We start from the raw sequence: 18252 nt of genomic DNA on the forward strand, positions 1-18252 counted from the left end.
ACCTTAGCAACTACAGGATAACATAGCAACAGCCTAGCAACACCTTGGCAACTACCTGGGATTCCACAGGCCCAGTAATACCTTAGGAAAAACCTAATGGTCTACGAACCACCTGTGATTCTACAGCAATGGCTTAGCAACCACCTAGGATAACATAACAAGAGCCTAGCAACACCTTAGCAACTACAGGATAACATAGCAAAAGCCTAGCAACACTTTAGCAATTACCTGGGATTTTTTAGCAATGCCCAAACACCATCTAAACAACCACCTGCCATACCAATAGCCTGGCAATACCTAAGCAACTTCCTGGGATGCCATACCTATAGCTTAGCAATACCTTAGCAACTACAGGATAACATAGCAACAGCCTAGCAACACCTTGGCAACTACCTGGGATTCCACAGGCCCAGTAATACCTTAGGAAAAACCTAATGGTCTATGAACCACCTGTGATTCTATAGCAATGCCTTAGCAACCACCTGGGATAACATAGCAACAGCCTAGCAACACCTTAGCAACTACAGGATAACATAGCAACAGCCTAGCAACACCTTGGCAACTACCAGGGATTCCACAGGCCCAGTAATACCTTAGGAAAAACCTAATGGTCTATGAACCACCTGTGATTCTATAGCAATGCCTTAGCAACCACCTGGGATTACATAGCAACAGCCTAGCAACACCTTAGCAACTACAGGATAACATAGCAACAGCCTAGCAACACCTTGGCAACTACCTGGGATTCCACAGGCCCAGTAATACCTTAGGAAAAACCTAATGGTCTACGAACCACCTGTGATTCTACAGCAATGGCTTAGCAACCACCTAGGATAACATAACAAGAGCCTAGCAACACCTTAGCAACTACAGGATAACATAGCAAAAGCCTAGCAACACTTTAGCAATTACCTGGGATTTTTTAGCAATGCCCAAACACCATCTAAACAACCACCTGCCATACCAATAGCCTGGCAATACCTAAGCAACTTCCTGGGATGCCATACCTATAGCTTAGCAATACCTTAGCAACTACAGGATAACATAGCAACAGCCTAGCAACACCTTGGCAACTACCTGGGATTCCACAGGCCCAGTAATACCTTAGGAAAAACCTAATGGTCTATGAACCACCTGTGATTCTATAGCAATGCCTTAGCAACCACCTGGGATAACATAGCAACAGCCTAGCAACACCTTAGCAACTACAGGATAACATAGCAACAGCCTAGCAACACCTTGGCAACTACCTGGGATTCCACAGGCCCAGTAATACCTTAGGAAAAACCTAATGGTCTATGAACCACCTGTGATTCTATAGCAATGCCTTAGCAACCACCTGGGATTACATAGCAACAGCCTAGCAACACCTTAGCAACTACAGGATAACATAGCAACAGCCTAGCAACACCTTGGCAACTACCTGGGATTCCACAGGCCCAGTAATACCTTAGGAAAAACCTAATGGTCTACGAACCACCTGTGATTCTACAGCAATGGCTTAGCAACCACCTAGGATAACATAACAAGAGCCTAGCAACACCTTAGCAACTACAGGATAACATAGCAAAAGCCTAGCAACACTTTAGCAATTACCTGGGATTTTTTAGCAATGCCCAAACACCATCTAAACAACCACCTGCCATACCAATAGCCTGGCAATACCTAAGCAACTTCCTGGGATGCCATACCTATAGCTTAGCAATACCTTAGCTACCTCATGGTAATCCATACTAATGGCATAGCAATATCTTAGCAACCACCAGGAATAATACAGCAACACCTCAGCAACCACATTTGCTGAGCCAACTTAAAGTCTGTTCATGAAATTTCCCCTTATATTTCCTACTGCTTGTTTCAAGTTTGATACAATCCAACACCATCGACATCTTGTCTGTAGTCTCATCACATTTAGTAAGTGACAGTTATCATTTTTCTACATACATATATATATTTTTCAAAATATAGAGGGAATACTGAATCGTGATCCAAGTATTAAGAATTGATCTGAATCATGGACTGAGCATGTTGTTACACGCCTTATACATTTACTGTACACTAGTTGGCGTTTCTTACAGCCTCTCTCTAATGGGTCTAAATCTGTCTTCTGATCCATGCAGTTGTTCAGGGTTCCAGAAGTACTGACCAAACTGACCATCATATACTAAGAAAAGCATATTGTTACGTAATTTATCACAGTAACAATAACATAAGTTCACACTGTTTATCCTTGAACTAGTCCGAGTCTTCTACAGCAGTGCACTATAGTACAGGTGATTGATGTGTTTGAATTAATGTAAGACTAGTTTAAGTTCAAGTTTAAGTGACCCTAATTAGTCCCACAATGGGAAAATTTCACCGCCGCATTTAACACATCTGTGCAGTGAAACACAGCATACACTAGGGGGCAGTGTGCACACTTACCCAGAACGGTGGGCAGCCCTATCTGCAGTGCCCAGGGAGCAGTTGGGGTTTAGGTGCCTTGCTCAAGGGCACTTCAGTCACGTACTGCCGGCTCAGGGGATCGAACCAGTGACCTTCCGGTTACAGGGTTGGTTCCCTGACCTCCAGGTCACGACTGCCCACGAAATACAGTGAGAGGGGATCTACCAAAAATCAGCAGCCAAACAACTGCAAGTATGCCTTAGATAATGGTTGATTTGGCCCAACAAGGAGCCAATGCAGAAGAAACTTGCTCACATATTTGACTCCTGTTTAAAACGTCCTATTTAGTTATGACTATTCTTCCCTTGCCTTTAGAAAATGTCTTAGAAAACAGCTTAGAACAGATCATTTCAGTGGATTATGGTTCAGTTATGTTCCCTGACTAAAGGTACTGAGATGGAACCTCCAGGGTTCCACACCAGTGACAAGAGGGGCCCTGAACCAGAGACAGTTTAGTACCTTTATTTCTGAGAGTGTATCACGAATCATCCTTAACATGACCAGAGACATGAAAGGCCAATTCATATTCCATATTTTTGCAAATAAAGTGCTTAAACAGTTTCTGTTTAACATTAAGTTGTTCAAAATCAGGACAAAAACATTGCTCATTTCCTTCTACGTCCCGAAATGCTTGATGGACACACTGTGCCTCTGGTTACGTCACACGTTAGCGCAGTAAACAGACTGCAGACGGGATGAACCCAATCCGATTAAGATGGGGCTGGAAACAGTGAATCCAATCTCATTAAGCTATTAAAAGAACAAGGAATTACACCACAGCAGTAAAGCAGCAAAAGCAGCAGGAGCCCACAGTTAGCCAGGACCAGAGACATCACAGACACATCTGAAACCTCGGTCACTCACAGCAGTGCAAGACAAGCCATCTGAATGTAGAGTATATGAACCTGAATGGGTTTTAGTGGGAAATGAAGTCAATCATGAGACACGCATGAGGAGCTCTTACTGTTGTTTTGCTAAATACTATTAGAATGTAGTTACACTGTACATCTGATTATGACACTGAATTTAAACATAATTATTGTGTTTCACACCAGAATACTGAATACAATTCATATGTCTGTCTACAGTTTCTCATTAGGCTGAATAAATAACCGACTCTAAATGTAGGTATTGTGATATAAACCGAGTCCGTTCTACAGTTTCTCGTTAGGCTGAATGAATAACCGACTCTAAATGTAGGTATTGTGATATAAACCGAGTCTGTTCTACAGTTTCTCGTTAGGCTGAATGAATAACCGCCTCTAAATGTAGGTATTGTGATATAAACCGAGTCCGTTCTACAGTTTCTCGTTAGGCTGAATGAATAACCGACTCTAAATGTAGGTATTGTGATATAAACCGAGTCCGTTCTACAGTTTCTCATTAGACTGAATGAATAACCGACTCTAAATGTAGGTATTGTGATATAAACCGAGTCCGTTCTACAGTTTCTCATTAGGCTGAATGAATAACCGACTCTAAATGTAGGTATTGTGATATAAACCGAGTCTGTTCTACAGTTTCTCATTAGGCTGAATGAATAACCGACTCTAAATGTAGGTATTGTGATATAAACCGAGTCTGTTCTACAGTTTCTCATTAGGCTGAATGAATAACCGGCTCTAAATGTAGGTATTGTGATATAAACCGAGTCTGTTCTACAGTTTCTCATTAGGCTGAATGAATAACCGGCTCTAAATGTAGGTATTGTGATATAAACCGAGTCCGTTCTACAGTTTCTCATTAGGCTGAATGAATAACCGACTCTAAATGTAGGTATTGTGATATAAACCGAGTCTGTCTACAGTTTCTCATTAGGCTGAATGAATAACCAGCTCTAAATGTAGGTATTGTGATATAAACCGAGTCTGTTCTACAGTTTCTCATTAGACTGAATGAATAACCAGCTCTAAATGTAGGTATTGTGATATAAACCGAGTCCGTTCTACAGTTTCTCATTAGGCTGAATGAATAACCGACTCTAAATGTAGGTATTGTGATATAAACCGAGTCCGTTCTACAGTTTCTCATTAGGCTGAATGAATAACCGGCTCTAAATGTAGGTATTGTGATATAAACCGAGTCCGTTCTACAGTTTCTCATTAGACTGAATGAATAACCGGCTCTAAATGTAGGTATTGTGATATAAACCGAGTCCGTTCTACAGTTTCTCATTAGACTGAATGAATAACCGACTCTAAATGTAGGTATTGTGATATAAACCGAGTCCGTTCTACAGTTTCTCATTAGGCTGAATGAATAACCGGCTCTAAATGTAGGTATTGTGATATAAACCGAGTCCGTTCTACAGTTTCTCATTAGGCTGAATGAATAACCGGCTCTAAATGTAGGTATTGTGATATAAACCGAGTCCGTTCTACAGTTTCTCATTAGACTGAATGAATAACCGACTCTAAATGTAGGTATTGTGATATAAACCGAGTCCGTTCTACAGTTTCTCATTAGGCTGAATGAATAACCGGCTCTAAATGTAGGTATTGTGATATAAACCGAGTCCGTTCTACAGTTTCTCATTAGACTGAATGAATAACCGACTCTAAATGTAGGTATTGTGATATAAACCGAGTCCGTTCTACAGTTTCTCATTAGGCTGAATGAATAACCGACTCTAAATGTAGGTATTGTGATATAAACTGAGTCCGTTCTACAGTTTCTCATTAGACTGAATGAATAACCGACTCTAAATGTAGGTATTGTGATATAAACCGAGTCCGTTCTACAGTTTCTCATTAGACTGAATGAATAACCGACTCTAAATGTAGGTATTGTGATATAAACCGAGTCCGTTCTACAGTTTCTCATTAGGCTGAATGAATAACCGACTCTAAATGTAGGTATTGTGATATAAACCGAGTCCGTTCTACAGTTTCTCATTAGGCTGAATGAATAACCGACTCTAAATGTAGGTATTGTGATATAAACCGAGTCCGTTCTACAGTTTCTCATTAGGCTGAATGAATAACCGACTCTAAATGTAGGTATTGTGATATAAACCGAGTCTGTTCTACAGTTTCTCATTAGGCTGAATGAATAACCGACTCTAAATGTAGGTGTTGTGATATAAACCGAGTCCGTTCTACAGTTTCTCATTAGGCTGAATGAATAACCGACTCTAAATGTAGGTATTGTGATATAAACCGAGTCTGTTCTACAGTTTCTCATTAGACTGAATGAATAACCGACTCTAAATGTAGGTATTGTGATATAAACCGAGTCCGTTCTACAGTTTCTCATTAGACTGAATGAATAACCGGCTCTAAATGTAGGTATTGTGATATAAACCGAGTCCGTTCTACAGTTTCTCATTAGACTGAATGAATAACCGGCTCTAAATGTAGGTATCGTGATATAAACCGAGTCCGTTCTACAGTTTCTCATTAGACTGAATGAATAACCGGCTCTAAATGTAGGTATCGTGATATAAACCGAGTCTGTTCTACAGTTTCTCATTAGACTGAATGAATAACCGGCTCTAAATGTAGGTATTGTGATATAAACCGAGTCCGTTCTACAGTTTCTCATTAGACTGAATGAATAACCGGCTCTAAATGTAGGTATCGTGATATAAACCGAGTCTGTTCTACAGTTTCTCATTAGACTGAATGAATAACCGACTCTAAATGTAGGTATTGTGATATAAACCGAGTCTGTTCTACAGTTTCTCATTAGACTGAATGAATAACCGGCTCTAAATGTAGGTATTGTGATATAAACCGAGTCCGTTCTACAGTTTCTCATTAGACTGAATGAATAACCGGCTCTAAATGTAGGTATCGTGATATAAACCGAGTCTGTTCTACAGTTTCTCATTAGACTGAATGAATAACCGGCTCTAAATGTAGGTATTGTGATATAAACCGAGTCCGTTCTACAGTTTCTCATTAGACTGAATGAATAACCGGCTCTAAATGTAGGTATCGTGATATAAACCGAGTCCGTTCTACAGTTTCTCGTTAGGCTGAATTAATAACGGAGTTACACTCAGTAGTGGACAGGCTCACACTTAAGCTGGATAAGATATCTTCTCTCTCAGAGTGAATCCCTGGTAGAGATCAGAAGATCCATTCATTAGCACTGAGTGCAAGGGCACAGACACAGCATGACCCCACACTGAGGACATGTTTACATTGTCAGGTTTAGTTTGACTGAACTGAACACAGGTGTGAGAACTCTGCTGTGAGTGTGCTATGTTAGAACATATGAGAGCGCTGCTATTTGAGCCAAATTAGTGGGCCGAGACCCCCTGAGGAGGTCAGTCTCAGTCAGCTTTTAAACGTACTCTAGCATGATAGGTGAAACACACTGAGTTTTACTTTGGGAACACTTTCTATGAATATCACCTATCATCTATAAACACATTCATAACATGTTACGATACATTCATAAGGCATTGCAAACATGGCTATAAATATTTATTAAAATGAAATACATCTTATAGCCATGCTTATTATGCATTATGAATCGTTAACATAATATATTATAAGTACTGCTCATAACAAATAAGAGCTCATAAGCTGTATTAGTCCGCTCTGAGTAAAGTGGAGCGTGCTGGACTAAAGCCTCCTCCAGGGTTCAGACTGAGGCTTCAAGTTGAAGAATTTACTGAAGGATTTACTGAAACACTAAAACACAATAAAGCTCATTACAGGCTTCAAATGTCAGAGTTTAAACTAGAGCAACATCAGAGTTTCACCCAATGTGGGAAAGTCAATGTTCAATATGCTGGATTTTTTTTCGATGTAGAAAACAATATTTACTGGCTAATAAAAACTGTGGTAGGTAGAGTTTATATTTCTTATATTATTTATATATATATATATATATATATATATATATAGTCTGTATATTAACAAACTGTAAAGAAAACCTTGTTAAGTACTTAAAGTTTATTACTTGCTTGTTAATTCTCTTCTTGTTACTTCTCTCTTTTTCATTGCTGTCCCTTTGCTGCTGTAACACTGAGAATTTCCCCAGGATCTTATCATATCTTACATTTTATCATTTCTTCATGAGGTCTTGATTGCTAATCATAAAACACATCAAATCTGTGTCACGCATCCCTCCGGCACTGAGACAGACTCGGACTCCATCGCCCAGAATCCTTTAGGAGATCACATGATTCTCGTGACTCCTGATGTGCCCTTGCACTCCAATCATTTACATTTATGGCATTTGGCTGACGCTCTTATCCAGAGTTACTGACAATTTGGTCATTTTACACAGGGAGGCCAAGGTGGTGTTGGGAGTCTTGCCCAAGGACTCTTATTGGTATAGTGTAGGGTGGTTACCCAGGTGGGGATTGAACCCCAGTCTGTAGTGTAGAAGGCAGAGGTGTTAACCACTACACTAACCAACCACTACCACTACAATCAGTGCTCCTAGTCTCCAGAACACTAATACCATCCACCTGTCTTCTCGTCATATGACCAATACAGTTTAGTACATAAACCCAAGCTTCAGCCTAGACTGGTTGTGAGGCATTGCCTCACTGCTGATCTACTGCGTGTTCTCCTGTGTTTATCATTCCTGTTTATAACCGTTTTTTTCCTGTTTATCGACTTCTGCCCGACCCTTTTTAGACTTTCTGCCTTCTGTTATGATTGTCTTTTTGTGTTGGATGTCTTTTTGTGTTGGATGTCCTACGCACAAGCTTCTGAATCCTTCTGGCATGTCACAGTCTGACTGACCGAGCCACGGTCAAGGCCGTTTTAAAAAACTCAATTTACACACATTCATAATTCCCAAGCTCAATCACACACTCCCGCCCCTAAAACGTTAAGCTCCTACCTCGAACTGTTCCACGCACTGCGTGTTGGTGTACTGCACGATGCAGCGTCCGAGCCACTCGTCTGGCCTGCCACTGACGATGTCGTTCCTGCAGTTCTCCAGAAAGGGCTCCAGAGTGAGCAGGAGGCCACAGGACAGCAGGTACCCAAACCCTCCGTAACAGTACCTCCCCTGCGTCTGACCTAAGAGGGGCGATATCCCAAAAATACAGTATTACATGACCTAAAGGCATTTTCACAGCTGTGTTATACATCATCTAGCTTTTAATCAATTTTTGTGTTATGATTGTTTCATAAAGATTATAATAAATTACTAGTTAATAAAATAATTCACCACTGAACGTTCACTTTTATATTTTATCATCAAAAACTGAACCCACACTGTAAAAAATAACTGATTTAACTTTTAAAAGGTTGGCGCATTTCAACTGAGTTAGCTGTCAAAAAGCAAATATAAAAGTATTATAAAATTATTAAAAGTATTATTATATATATATATAAAGGTTTTAAGACTGCACAGGTGAAGGGTGAAGTAAGAGAGAATTCTATCAACATATCAAAACGTGCAGTATAATTCATCATTGTTGTCGTATTGCCCATCCCTAAACACTGACCCCCAACAAACTCCTCTGGACTGCCCATGTAGAGCAGCCGGTCCATGCTGAGATGTCCCACCAGTGCTTTAATGCGGTCAGCCTGCGTGTACGTGTCGTCCTGGGCCAGGTAGAAATAGTCGTATTCGGATATGAAGTGATTCAGGATGTATCTGATGGTCTGGTACATGTTCCAGATGTGCCGCTCGTCGCCGTGGGCAACCACAAACATCCCGTGAGGGACCTTGCGATCTCTGGCACCGGTAAAGAACACCACGTTGTCCAGATGGTGGCTGATGGTGCGGTTCACGGCCACAGCCAGGGAGCTGAGGGTCCTCTTAGACGTCAGAATCCCAACAAACAGACGCTCGCGGATCCCCAACTCTGTGCTAATGTATTTAGCCCTGCAGGAAAGAATGGAAAACGTCGTTCACACTGATGAGCATGTTCGTGTCGATGCTCCTAGTGCACTCTAAGCACATGACTGATTAATAGGGACGCACACTCAAGCATTCTGTTAATATTCCCCTAAAATTACTACCACAGAAATCAGAAGAGTGGTGTCAGTACTCATACAGAGAAACCTGTGAGCAATTATACGTCTCAACATCGGCTCAAAAACACTGTCAATCTTATCTAGATCCCTGTACCGGTGCCAGCACACTTCCACTGAAGCACATACTCACGTTCTTTTAAACATCATTTTAAGCAAATCTTGTAGCAATACAGTGAATGCCTTCACATGCAAAAAATCCGATTAAGAAATCTGACAAAAGAGGCTTGATTATATCTCAGTGATCAGATTTCTCAGTGCATGTAAACTGCGCATGTGTGAAAACCGACTGCTCTACCGGAAATAAGCACGCAGTGTTGACATAAGATGCAGCAAAACACTTCTGGAGCGACACCAAAACCAAATGCCTGCTTGAAGAAATTACGGATTTAAATATTCTTCATCTATTAGATTAGTTTCTCCATTATCGCCATTAAAATCAGATTTTCTGCAGTGATTGGATTATGAAGTGCATGTAAACACACTCGGTGATGCAATTCATGCTTAGAAAGCTTGAAATCTCAGGATTCAGCTCCCACAAACTGTTTTATAAGATCTCTTATTGAAGCAGTAACGATTGTCTCCTTTGTACCAAATGAGTAAACACTAGCAGATCTGCGTGTCCTCACCTTCAAGGCCTCGCCGCCTCCACAAAGACACCATAATCTAAAACATGTGGTCTGGTAACACGGCAAGAGTCAGAGATCAGTCTAGAGATCTATGAGTCAGGAGGTCCTTGTGTTAATGGTCATGCACTGGAGAAGTAGCCCGAACTCTATATGTATAATAACAATAAAGTTGAATTGAATTGGACCTAATTGGCTACCTGTTAACATCGCCAACGCATTACCACCATGTTAAACGATCGAAATGTTAAATATGTCAATAAATAAATAAACCCAAAATGCAAATGCTGATTTCATGTCAGTAGTTACTTGAGAATTAAGGAATTGTGTCAAATAAAGCTCCATTGAGCCGTTAGCCTCATCTTCAGGTTACAGACAAATTAAAAAAAAGAAATAATGGAGGCGGAGATTTTGTTATGAGGCTAGATTATTGAGAAGTCCCCTCATTTCTGAGGCACCTCCCAGCTCAGTAAATTACAGAAGGTAACTCGCTCGGAATGATTACTTTGCAGACTGTAAAAACTACAAACGTTACAGATTCATACTGGACTAAAATCACAGATTTCTTCAGTAGTCAGTCAAAGTTTAGCATCTCCCAGGTAAAACTAATCCAGCTCCAACAGGGCTTTAGTCTGCAAGACCTTAATTCCGTGCCAATTTCTGAATTTTTAAAGAAATATCCACGTTTTAAAAGACTGTTTTTCTGAAAACTGTATCAGGCTGCACATTTTTCGTTCATCAAGGTCCAAGTGTAAATGTTCCCTCAGAGGTTCTACAGTGGGTTTAAGGTCTGATTGTGGAGCTTAAATCAGTTCCTCCAGGTGAAAAGTTGGTATTTGTTCCTTTACATAACCGAATGTTTTAAAACAGAGCAGTAGAATAAAAGCCTGGAGGCGAGGCGGGGTGTGTGGAGTCAGTCCAGCTTAGAACAGATCATTATGGTTCAGTTATGTTCCCTGACTAAAGGCACTGAGATGAACCCTTGAGGGTCCCACCCCAGTGACGAGGGGGCACTGTCCCAGTGACAGTTTAGTACCTTTAATTCTGAGAGTGTATAATAAAATGTAACGGCACTGTCCATGTACGGGACGCTGATTCGTTTAGTGGTGTTAACGGTGTTAATGGTGTTTGCTGACAGGACAGTAAAGCAGCTTTGCAAACTTTGCCAAGGCTGAAATGGAGAAACAAAACAGCTGAGTATAAAACTCTATAAACCCACGCAGAGATGCCTGCAGAGGAAAAACCTCCACACTCTACACTTTCCTCTTTTTTATTGTGCTGCTGTGAGTGACGGAGGCTGTAAAGTCTTAGTGGGAACCACTGCACATTCTGCCAGTTCACCATAAATAAAACTGCAATGAGATCAGGACTAAACAAGCTGCACGTCCATCAAAACCTGGATACAAACCAAACACAGGAACAGTATTGCTGACCTGTTTTATTACAGTTTCTTTTCCGTTTTATTTACTGTTTAAGGTAAAAACTACAGATACACACCAGAAACATAAAACGGGCAAGACTGGGAACTTTTTCTCCAAACAAGATTGACAGTCGGTCAGTTTATTACATCTATTTGGCCTGATCTGTGTTGCAGTTCTATGAGGTTAATAACAGGAGGCAGGTAAGTGCACTAGTGTTGTACTTAAATGCTGCTGCTACACCTGATTCAAGGATTCAAGGATTCAAGGAGATTTTATTGTCATTCGCATCACATGGTACATGAGGTGGAACGAAATTAAGATCTCATGGTCCAGTTTACACCCAAGAGCTGTTATTAAAATAGATAAATATAAGGTAAATAACACAAGAGAGGGAGAGTAGGCAGTATAATGATATAGTATAATTATGCAGACGCAGCACCGGAGAGACGTCATTACATCGCTGCCACAGAGCATTAGAAGGCTAGTGTGTATCTCTATGCTGGGATTAAACACTGCTCTCCCTGCAGAGGATGAGCAACATAAACACTCGGCTAAATGACCAAACACTCAAAAGTCGTGCGAAGTCTGGTGTCAACTCAAGAAAAGCCACGAACTCAGAATGAAACATCATGGAGTCAAATTGTAAACTAACTGATAAAGACAGTGTCACGCCTGCAAACAGTTCGGATACGGACCAAAACTCCATTTCCCAGACTCCTCAGGGGAGTCACATCTCTCCAGACCTCTCCTCATCATTTTATCAGAGGTCCCGATCGTCTGAATACTAACTGTCCACAGCTGTGGTGTTTGTCACATGACGCTGATAGTTAGTATATACGAATAGTTTAGCTGTGAAGTGTTGTTTTCCCGTTATTTCTGTTCCGACCTTGATCGTGTTCCGATTTCCTGCGTGTTTTTACTCCCGACTCTGATTTTTGGACCTTATTTTACTGTTGCCTGGTTTTCGGATTCATGGTTTTGGCTCATCACCTGTTTTGTGGACTCTGCCTTGCCTTGCCTTTCTTGTTCTGCTGTGTATCCTGGACTTGACCCCTGCCTGTCTCCTGACTCCTCTCTGCATCTACGATTCCCCAAGAAAGCTTCATTTTTGATCTTTAACCGCAAGCGTCTGCTTTCTGATCACACATCATAGTCATCATAGTCAGCCGCTCTAGCTACCTTTAATACATAGCGAAGGTGAAGCACCTACAGACTGGCAAAGCTGAGAATCAATTTTATTTGTAAACGTTTTTCTCTCTTTGATTTCCCACAGCAGAGTCAGAAACCAGGCCTCGTCAGTCACCGTGACACACACCGAACCATGGGCCCACCGTTACGTTACATCCCATCCGTTTCCTAAGCTGCTTCTCCCTCAGAAGGTCATCGGGTGGAAGGGAGGATACACCCTGGACAGGTCGCCAGTCCATCGCAGGGCAGACAGACAGACACAGAGAGGACCCTGGTCACCCGGCCGGGGAATCGAACCCAGGCCCTCCTCACTGTGAGACGACAGCGCTACCCACCACGCCACCGTGCCGCCCCACGTTACATCCCTAATAGTGAAAACATTGAATAGCTGTTAGTTTGATTTGGCTGCGTTTGTTCTGCTCCTCCAAAACTGAACGTTTTAAGCATAACCATATAACAGGTGGAAAATTTTCCATTCCCGTATGCGGAATTATGATGAGGACGGAGTTATACTGACGTAAAATTCTGATCTGACTGTTCAGACTGCAGTGCATCTAAGGCTTCTCAACTGCCATAACAGACGGCCACTTAAGTCTCACGCAAAGACGGCATAAAAATATGACTAACTATCGCATTTCCAATCCAAGAGAGGAGGTAAAGCAGCTCACTCTCCTCTACCTCTCCATGTTTAGCCAGTGAGCCTGCTGGAATAAGAGTAGGTCCCTCTCTGATCGGTCCTCTACTGCCCCCTTCGGTATTGAGAGTTTTAACCTCCACAGCAACGTAAGAACGCGCGGAGGGTTTGTACAGAAGGACCGAGCGTTTGCAATGTGTTGACTGAGCATTAGCGCTCACGTCCTTGCGTCCTGGCCTTAGAGTGACATGTTTCTTTCTGAGCACAGTAACTACACAGATTTGTGAACAGCAGTAATGTTGAGATGTTACTCTCTGCACTCATCCCACCCAGGCTGTGTTTGCCAGCAGCCGGCCTGAATGAGGACAGACTGGTATTATCTGAATGCTCCACTTCACAGACATACCACACTCGCTGGCTCGGACACAAGTGTGACATTTCACCCCAAACGAGATTAACAGGTTCGAGTTTCTCTGGATAATCAGTGACACATACGGTCTGGAAATACAGCTCCCACTGTGTTTTCACTTCTTCAAAGAGAGGCAACAGTTTATATCATGATCAGACAATTAATTACACGGAGTAAGACAACAATAACCTACACTACTGTAACACAGTGACTACTGCAGCGCTGAATTCACCTGATTCCTCTACGTAACTAAAGACAAAATTATCGATATCAATTCTGTGAAAAAGTCTGTCATTGATTTCATTACTAGTCAAAACGGCATTTAAGGTCATTGTTCTGGTGATGTTTCTGAGGAGAACAGATGTAAGATAATCCACTCACATAATAAAAGAAAAAGTCAAAGGCAAATACGTGTCTTTCCAAAACGAAACCTCAAAAATTGGCTAAACGCTACGGAGTAAATGGGGCTCCTAACAACCACCTGGAAGAGCTGGTCGACACCAAAACTGCCCCCATCAGATAAACAGCACTGAAAGCTTTGATCTCTGAGAGAGAGGAGAAGATCAAGCTGCTTCAGATCTGAAAACATCCACAGGAGTTTCTGTCCATCATTCCACTGTGAGAAGACCACTCAGCGCTGTGGGTCTGAAAGGACGTGTAGCTGATCAAGAAGAACCTCACTGAGAAAAGGAGACGGAGACATCAAACAAAGAAGCTGGACGATGGACTGACCGCCCCAGAGTCCAGACCTCAACACCACTGAATGGGTTTGATCACTTCAGAAAATCAACCAGCTTCTCAGACTGAGCTTTGGAGGCGTGTCTGCAGGTTCTTTGAGGAGCTGAAAGTGAGGCTCCTGAGAAGAACGGAAGCTGGAATGAAGGGAAAGCAGGACTCACTGAACACTCGGACATCTGAGATTCGATTTAGCTGTTGAGGCTGCTGTGTCATTTTCTGTTAAATATGTGCTTCAGCCTCTTTTCTTCTCCTGAAAAATGTATAGCCTGTAATTAACGGGAAATTGACTGGAACGTTCTAAATAAAGTGATTACAGGAATATTATTACATAACCACATTTTCTCCGATTATATATAAAAAATCCAGGCTGAAAACCCTGTCCTGGATTATTAATCTGTGACTACATGCCTGCAGCCAAAATTTAAAGAAGATAACATATCCTCCGACTTTTAATCTCCTCTTACATAATTTTACCCACAGGCCCGTGTCAACATGCTCCCGGAATACTGCAGCATTAGTCCCTGGAAGGCGACTCTCGCTTCCCAGATGTGGAAAATAATTCAATTTACACACAAATTATGCCAACATGCCCCACAGAATGGAGTGGGTAGCTCTTCTGCAGCAGGTTTGGAGAGACTAACAGGCACAAGACTCAGAACCTTTGGGGAATTTCCACTGGGACGTCCCACAAGGCGACGGTGGGAAAGAAAGCATGAGAAAAACCACAGGAGACTCGCTGCTGAGCACCGGGCCATTAGATCTTAATTAACGTCTGAATTTCGGTCTTAAGTTTTGACTTTTACCTTAAGTGAGTGGTGAAAAATCTCTAGAGGTAAATGATTAGCCTCTTATTCTCCAGGGTATATTTCAGGGGCAGTCGTGGGATGGAGGGTAGGGAACCAGCCCCGTGACCGGAAGGTCGCCGGTTTGAAGCCACAGATTGACAGTACATGTCTGATGTGTCCTTGTGCAAGACACCTGCTCCCCGGGCGCTGCGGATAGGGCTGCCCACCACTCCGGGCAAGTGTGCGTACTGCCCACTAGTGTGTATGTGGTGTTTCACTGCATGGATGGGTTAAATGCGGAGGTGAAATTTCCCCGTTTGTGGGACTAATAAGGGTCTCTTGATCTTATATTTTGGTTTGTCCATCTGAATTTTCGTGACCAAATCGTAAGGCAAATTATTCAGTAACTGCATGAAATAGATGTACATTTTTATTTTATTTATTTATTTATTTATTTGTAAAAGTTCCCCTCAAATGAACAGAACGTGTGTTTTATGATCTCCACATATCTTTGTGTTGTTTTCTAAAAGTGATGTTTCCAGAGCAGATCACTGAAGAGACGCCGTCTGTTTATAGTTTAGAGCCCAGATTTGGGGAAAAACGGCTCGACTTTCAGTAGAAAAACAAAGTTCAGCTTCTTTTATTATAAGGGTTTAAAATGACGTCACCGTCTATTAGACTGGAGAGAAGAGCTACAGCCTCACACGACGCCCAGCTTCTGAATGGAGCTTATGGAGTATGAACGTTATGCAGAACACGACCGAGTGCGGTTTGGACCCACCGGTGGTCCCGAGGAGTTGAAGAGGTTAAGCAGAAAACAAATGACTGAGTTGAGTTTTAGATCCAAAGTTTATGTTTCTGTGGAGACCTGCTGGTGACATGCCTAATAAATAATGATAATGCATGGCCACAACTCAGTAAAGCATGGGAACGACATAATTAAGTCGTGGCCATGGCTTAGTAAGGTGTGGGATCAAGATTATTAAGCCTTAGCCATAAGGCATGATTTCATTCCCATTCCTTACCAAGTCAAAGAAGTGCTGAAATGTACAGAACCCTGTTGGTGACCTCCTGTATAAATAAAAATAATGCATGGCCACACCATATTTACGGGTGGGAATGAGATCCTAATGCATGGTCACCTGTTATTTTTCTTTATACAGGATTGTCACCAGCAGGGCTCCGTACTTTACATGTATCCTTTAAGTATTTACAAAAGAATGCATCTATGAATTATTAGTATCTACTGTAATTTATTCAGAACCTGTAGAGCCTCATATGAAAATGCTGTAAGAATTATAAACTTACAACTACAATGATTTTTATTCAATGTTTTACAAACTGTGCTGCACTAAATCCAGTTAAAAAGGCCTAATTATTCTTATCTTCCAATGAAACGTAGTTAGTCGATGTTCTTTAAATATTGATTATATCAAACATATATGCCATAGAAAAGCATATTGTGACATGATTCTTTAGAATAACACTAAAACATCCCCATATAATTCACCACTAACACCTACTATGAATAATTAAGTATGTATCTAGTATCACCTGTGAAGTATTTGGTACCTATTATGAAGTATGTAGTATATATTATAAATTATTTAAACTTTAACTAACTATAAAACTAACTAACTTTAACTAACTATAAAACTATAAATTATTTAGCATATATTGTGAAGTATTCAGTATCTACTGTGAAGTATATAGTATCTGCTATAGATTATTTAGTATCTATTGTGAGTTATTCAGTATGTACTATAAATTATTTAGAATTTACTGTAAATTATTTAGTATCTACTGCGAAGTGCTTAGTATGTACTGTGTTATTCAGTATCTACTATAAATTAGTATGAACTGTGAATTATTCAGTATCTACTATAAATTATTTAGTATCTACTGTAAATTATTCTGGAACTTCTGTGAATTAGTTAAGACTAGGGGTTACTGGATGAATCATTTACTGAATACTGACTAATGAATAGTGAATGAATCAAATAATTACTGAATGATTAGTAGCAGTTACTAATCACTAATAACCCCGCCCCCAACTCTTAGAATTAAACAGGGTGTATCTGAAGTCATCTGAACATGAAGGCCAAGAATCGGCCAGAACATCAACAAAAGCACCAACCTGAAGATCTTCCTGGGCTGAGCCTGCTGGACGGGCTCGTACGTTAAGATCCGCGGCTGAAAGTTCTCGTTTCCTTCTTCGTGTCCAGTGGAAATTGAGCTGGGTTTTCTGGCAGCCACACCGCCATCCTGGAGCAGGGTGACCACTGGGTCGAGGTCACACGGTTCTTCTACCCAGCTCACGCTCAGCAGGCTCAGGGTGAACCCCAGAGAGATCCCCACCACCACCGGACCTACGGGCCTGACCAGACCCAGATATCTCCCGACCCTCATGGCGCACCAGGAGCGGGGCTAATCCGCACCTCGCGAGGGAAAGATCGACCCAGACGGGCAGCAAACATGAAGAGACGTCCCGCGGCGTCGGAGCGCAGCTGGAGCTTCTGGCTCTCCGGGCTGTGGATCCTCTTCCTCAGCGTCGGCGCTCCGACGGCCCGCCCACATTACCACGCATGCAGGCGGGCAGGAGAAGAGCAGCTCTGCTCGGACACCAGCGCTCAGCACCCGCTCTGCACCCCGCTGATCGCCCGGACTCTGTCAGAGCGCCGCTTTGTTTCCATCTGCATTTCCGCTTCTTCTCAGCATCGCTTATTGTAAAGCCTATTATATGTGGATTGTTGTGGTTTCGCCAGAGGGCGCTGTGGAGCCGCATTCTCACATTAAAGGGCCCATATCCTGCATTTTCATTGTGTCTGATCTTTTAGGTCCCATGAAAACAACTTCATGCAACTTTTGTGCAGTTTCATGCAACTTTAATCAACAACATAATCATCTCCCAGTGTCTGTCTTTACTAATGTGCTGTTAAGACTGACATATGTGAATTATCTCTGGTCAGATTGGTCACTCTGTATTGTGCAGTGTGAGACCCTTCTTATTAATAGGTGGGGCTAAACTGCTTAAATAGTGCGGCACGTGTGAT

General features: G+C 41.8%; 1 protein-coding gene across 1 annotated transcript in view; it reads right to left on the reverse strand.

The window, feature by feature from the left end:
- The window catches only part of chpfa (chondroitin polymerizing factor a), a 32368-nt gene extending 14346 nt beyond the window's left edge, over nt 1–18022 (reverse strand). The window contains exons 1-3 of the mRNA XM_017724016.2: nt 17337–18022; nt 8867–9249; nt 8254–8435 (exon numbers count right to left, since the gene is read on the reverse strand). Of these exons, the coding sequence (XP_017579505.1) occupies nt 8254–8435; nt 8867–9249; nt 17337–17608 (837 nt within the window). The 5' untranslated portion in view covers nt 17609–18022. The remainder of the gene's footprint in view (nt 1–8253; nt 8436–8866; nt 9250–17336) is intronic.
- Between the last annotated feature and the right edge of the window lie 230 nt (nt 18023–18252).

Source organism: Pygocentrus nattereri, chromosome 6 (genome assembly GCF_015220715.1).
Source record: "Pygocentrus nattereri isolate fPygNat1 chromosome 6, fPygNat1.pri, whole genome shotgun sequence".
Lineage (NCBI taxonomy): Eukaryota > Metazoa > Chordata > Actinopteri > Characiformes > Serrasalmidae > Pygocentrus > Pygocentrus nattereri.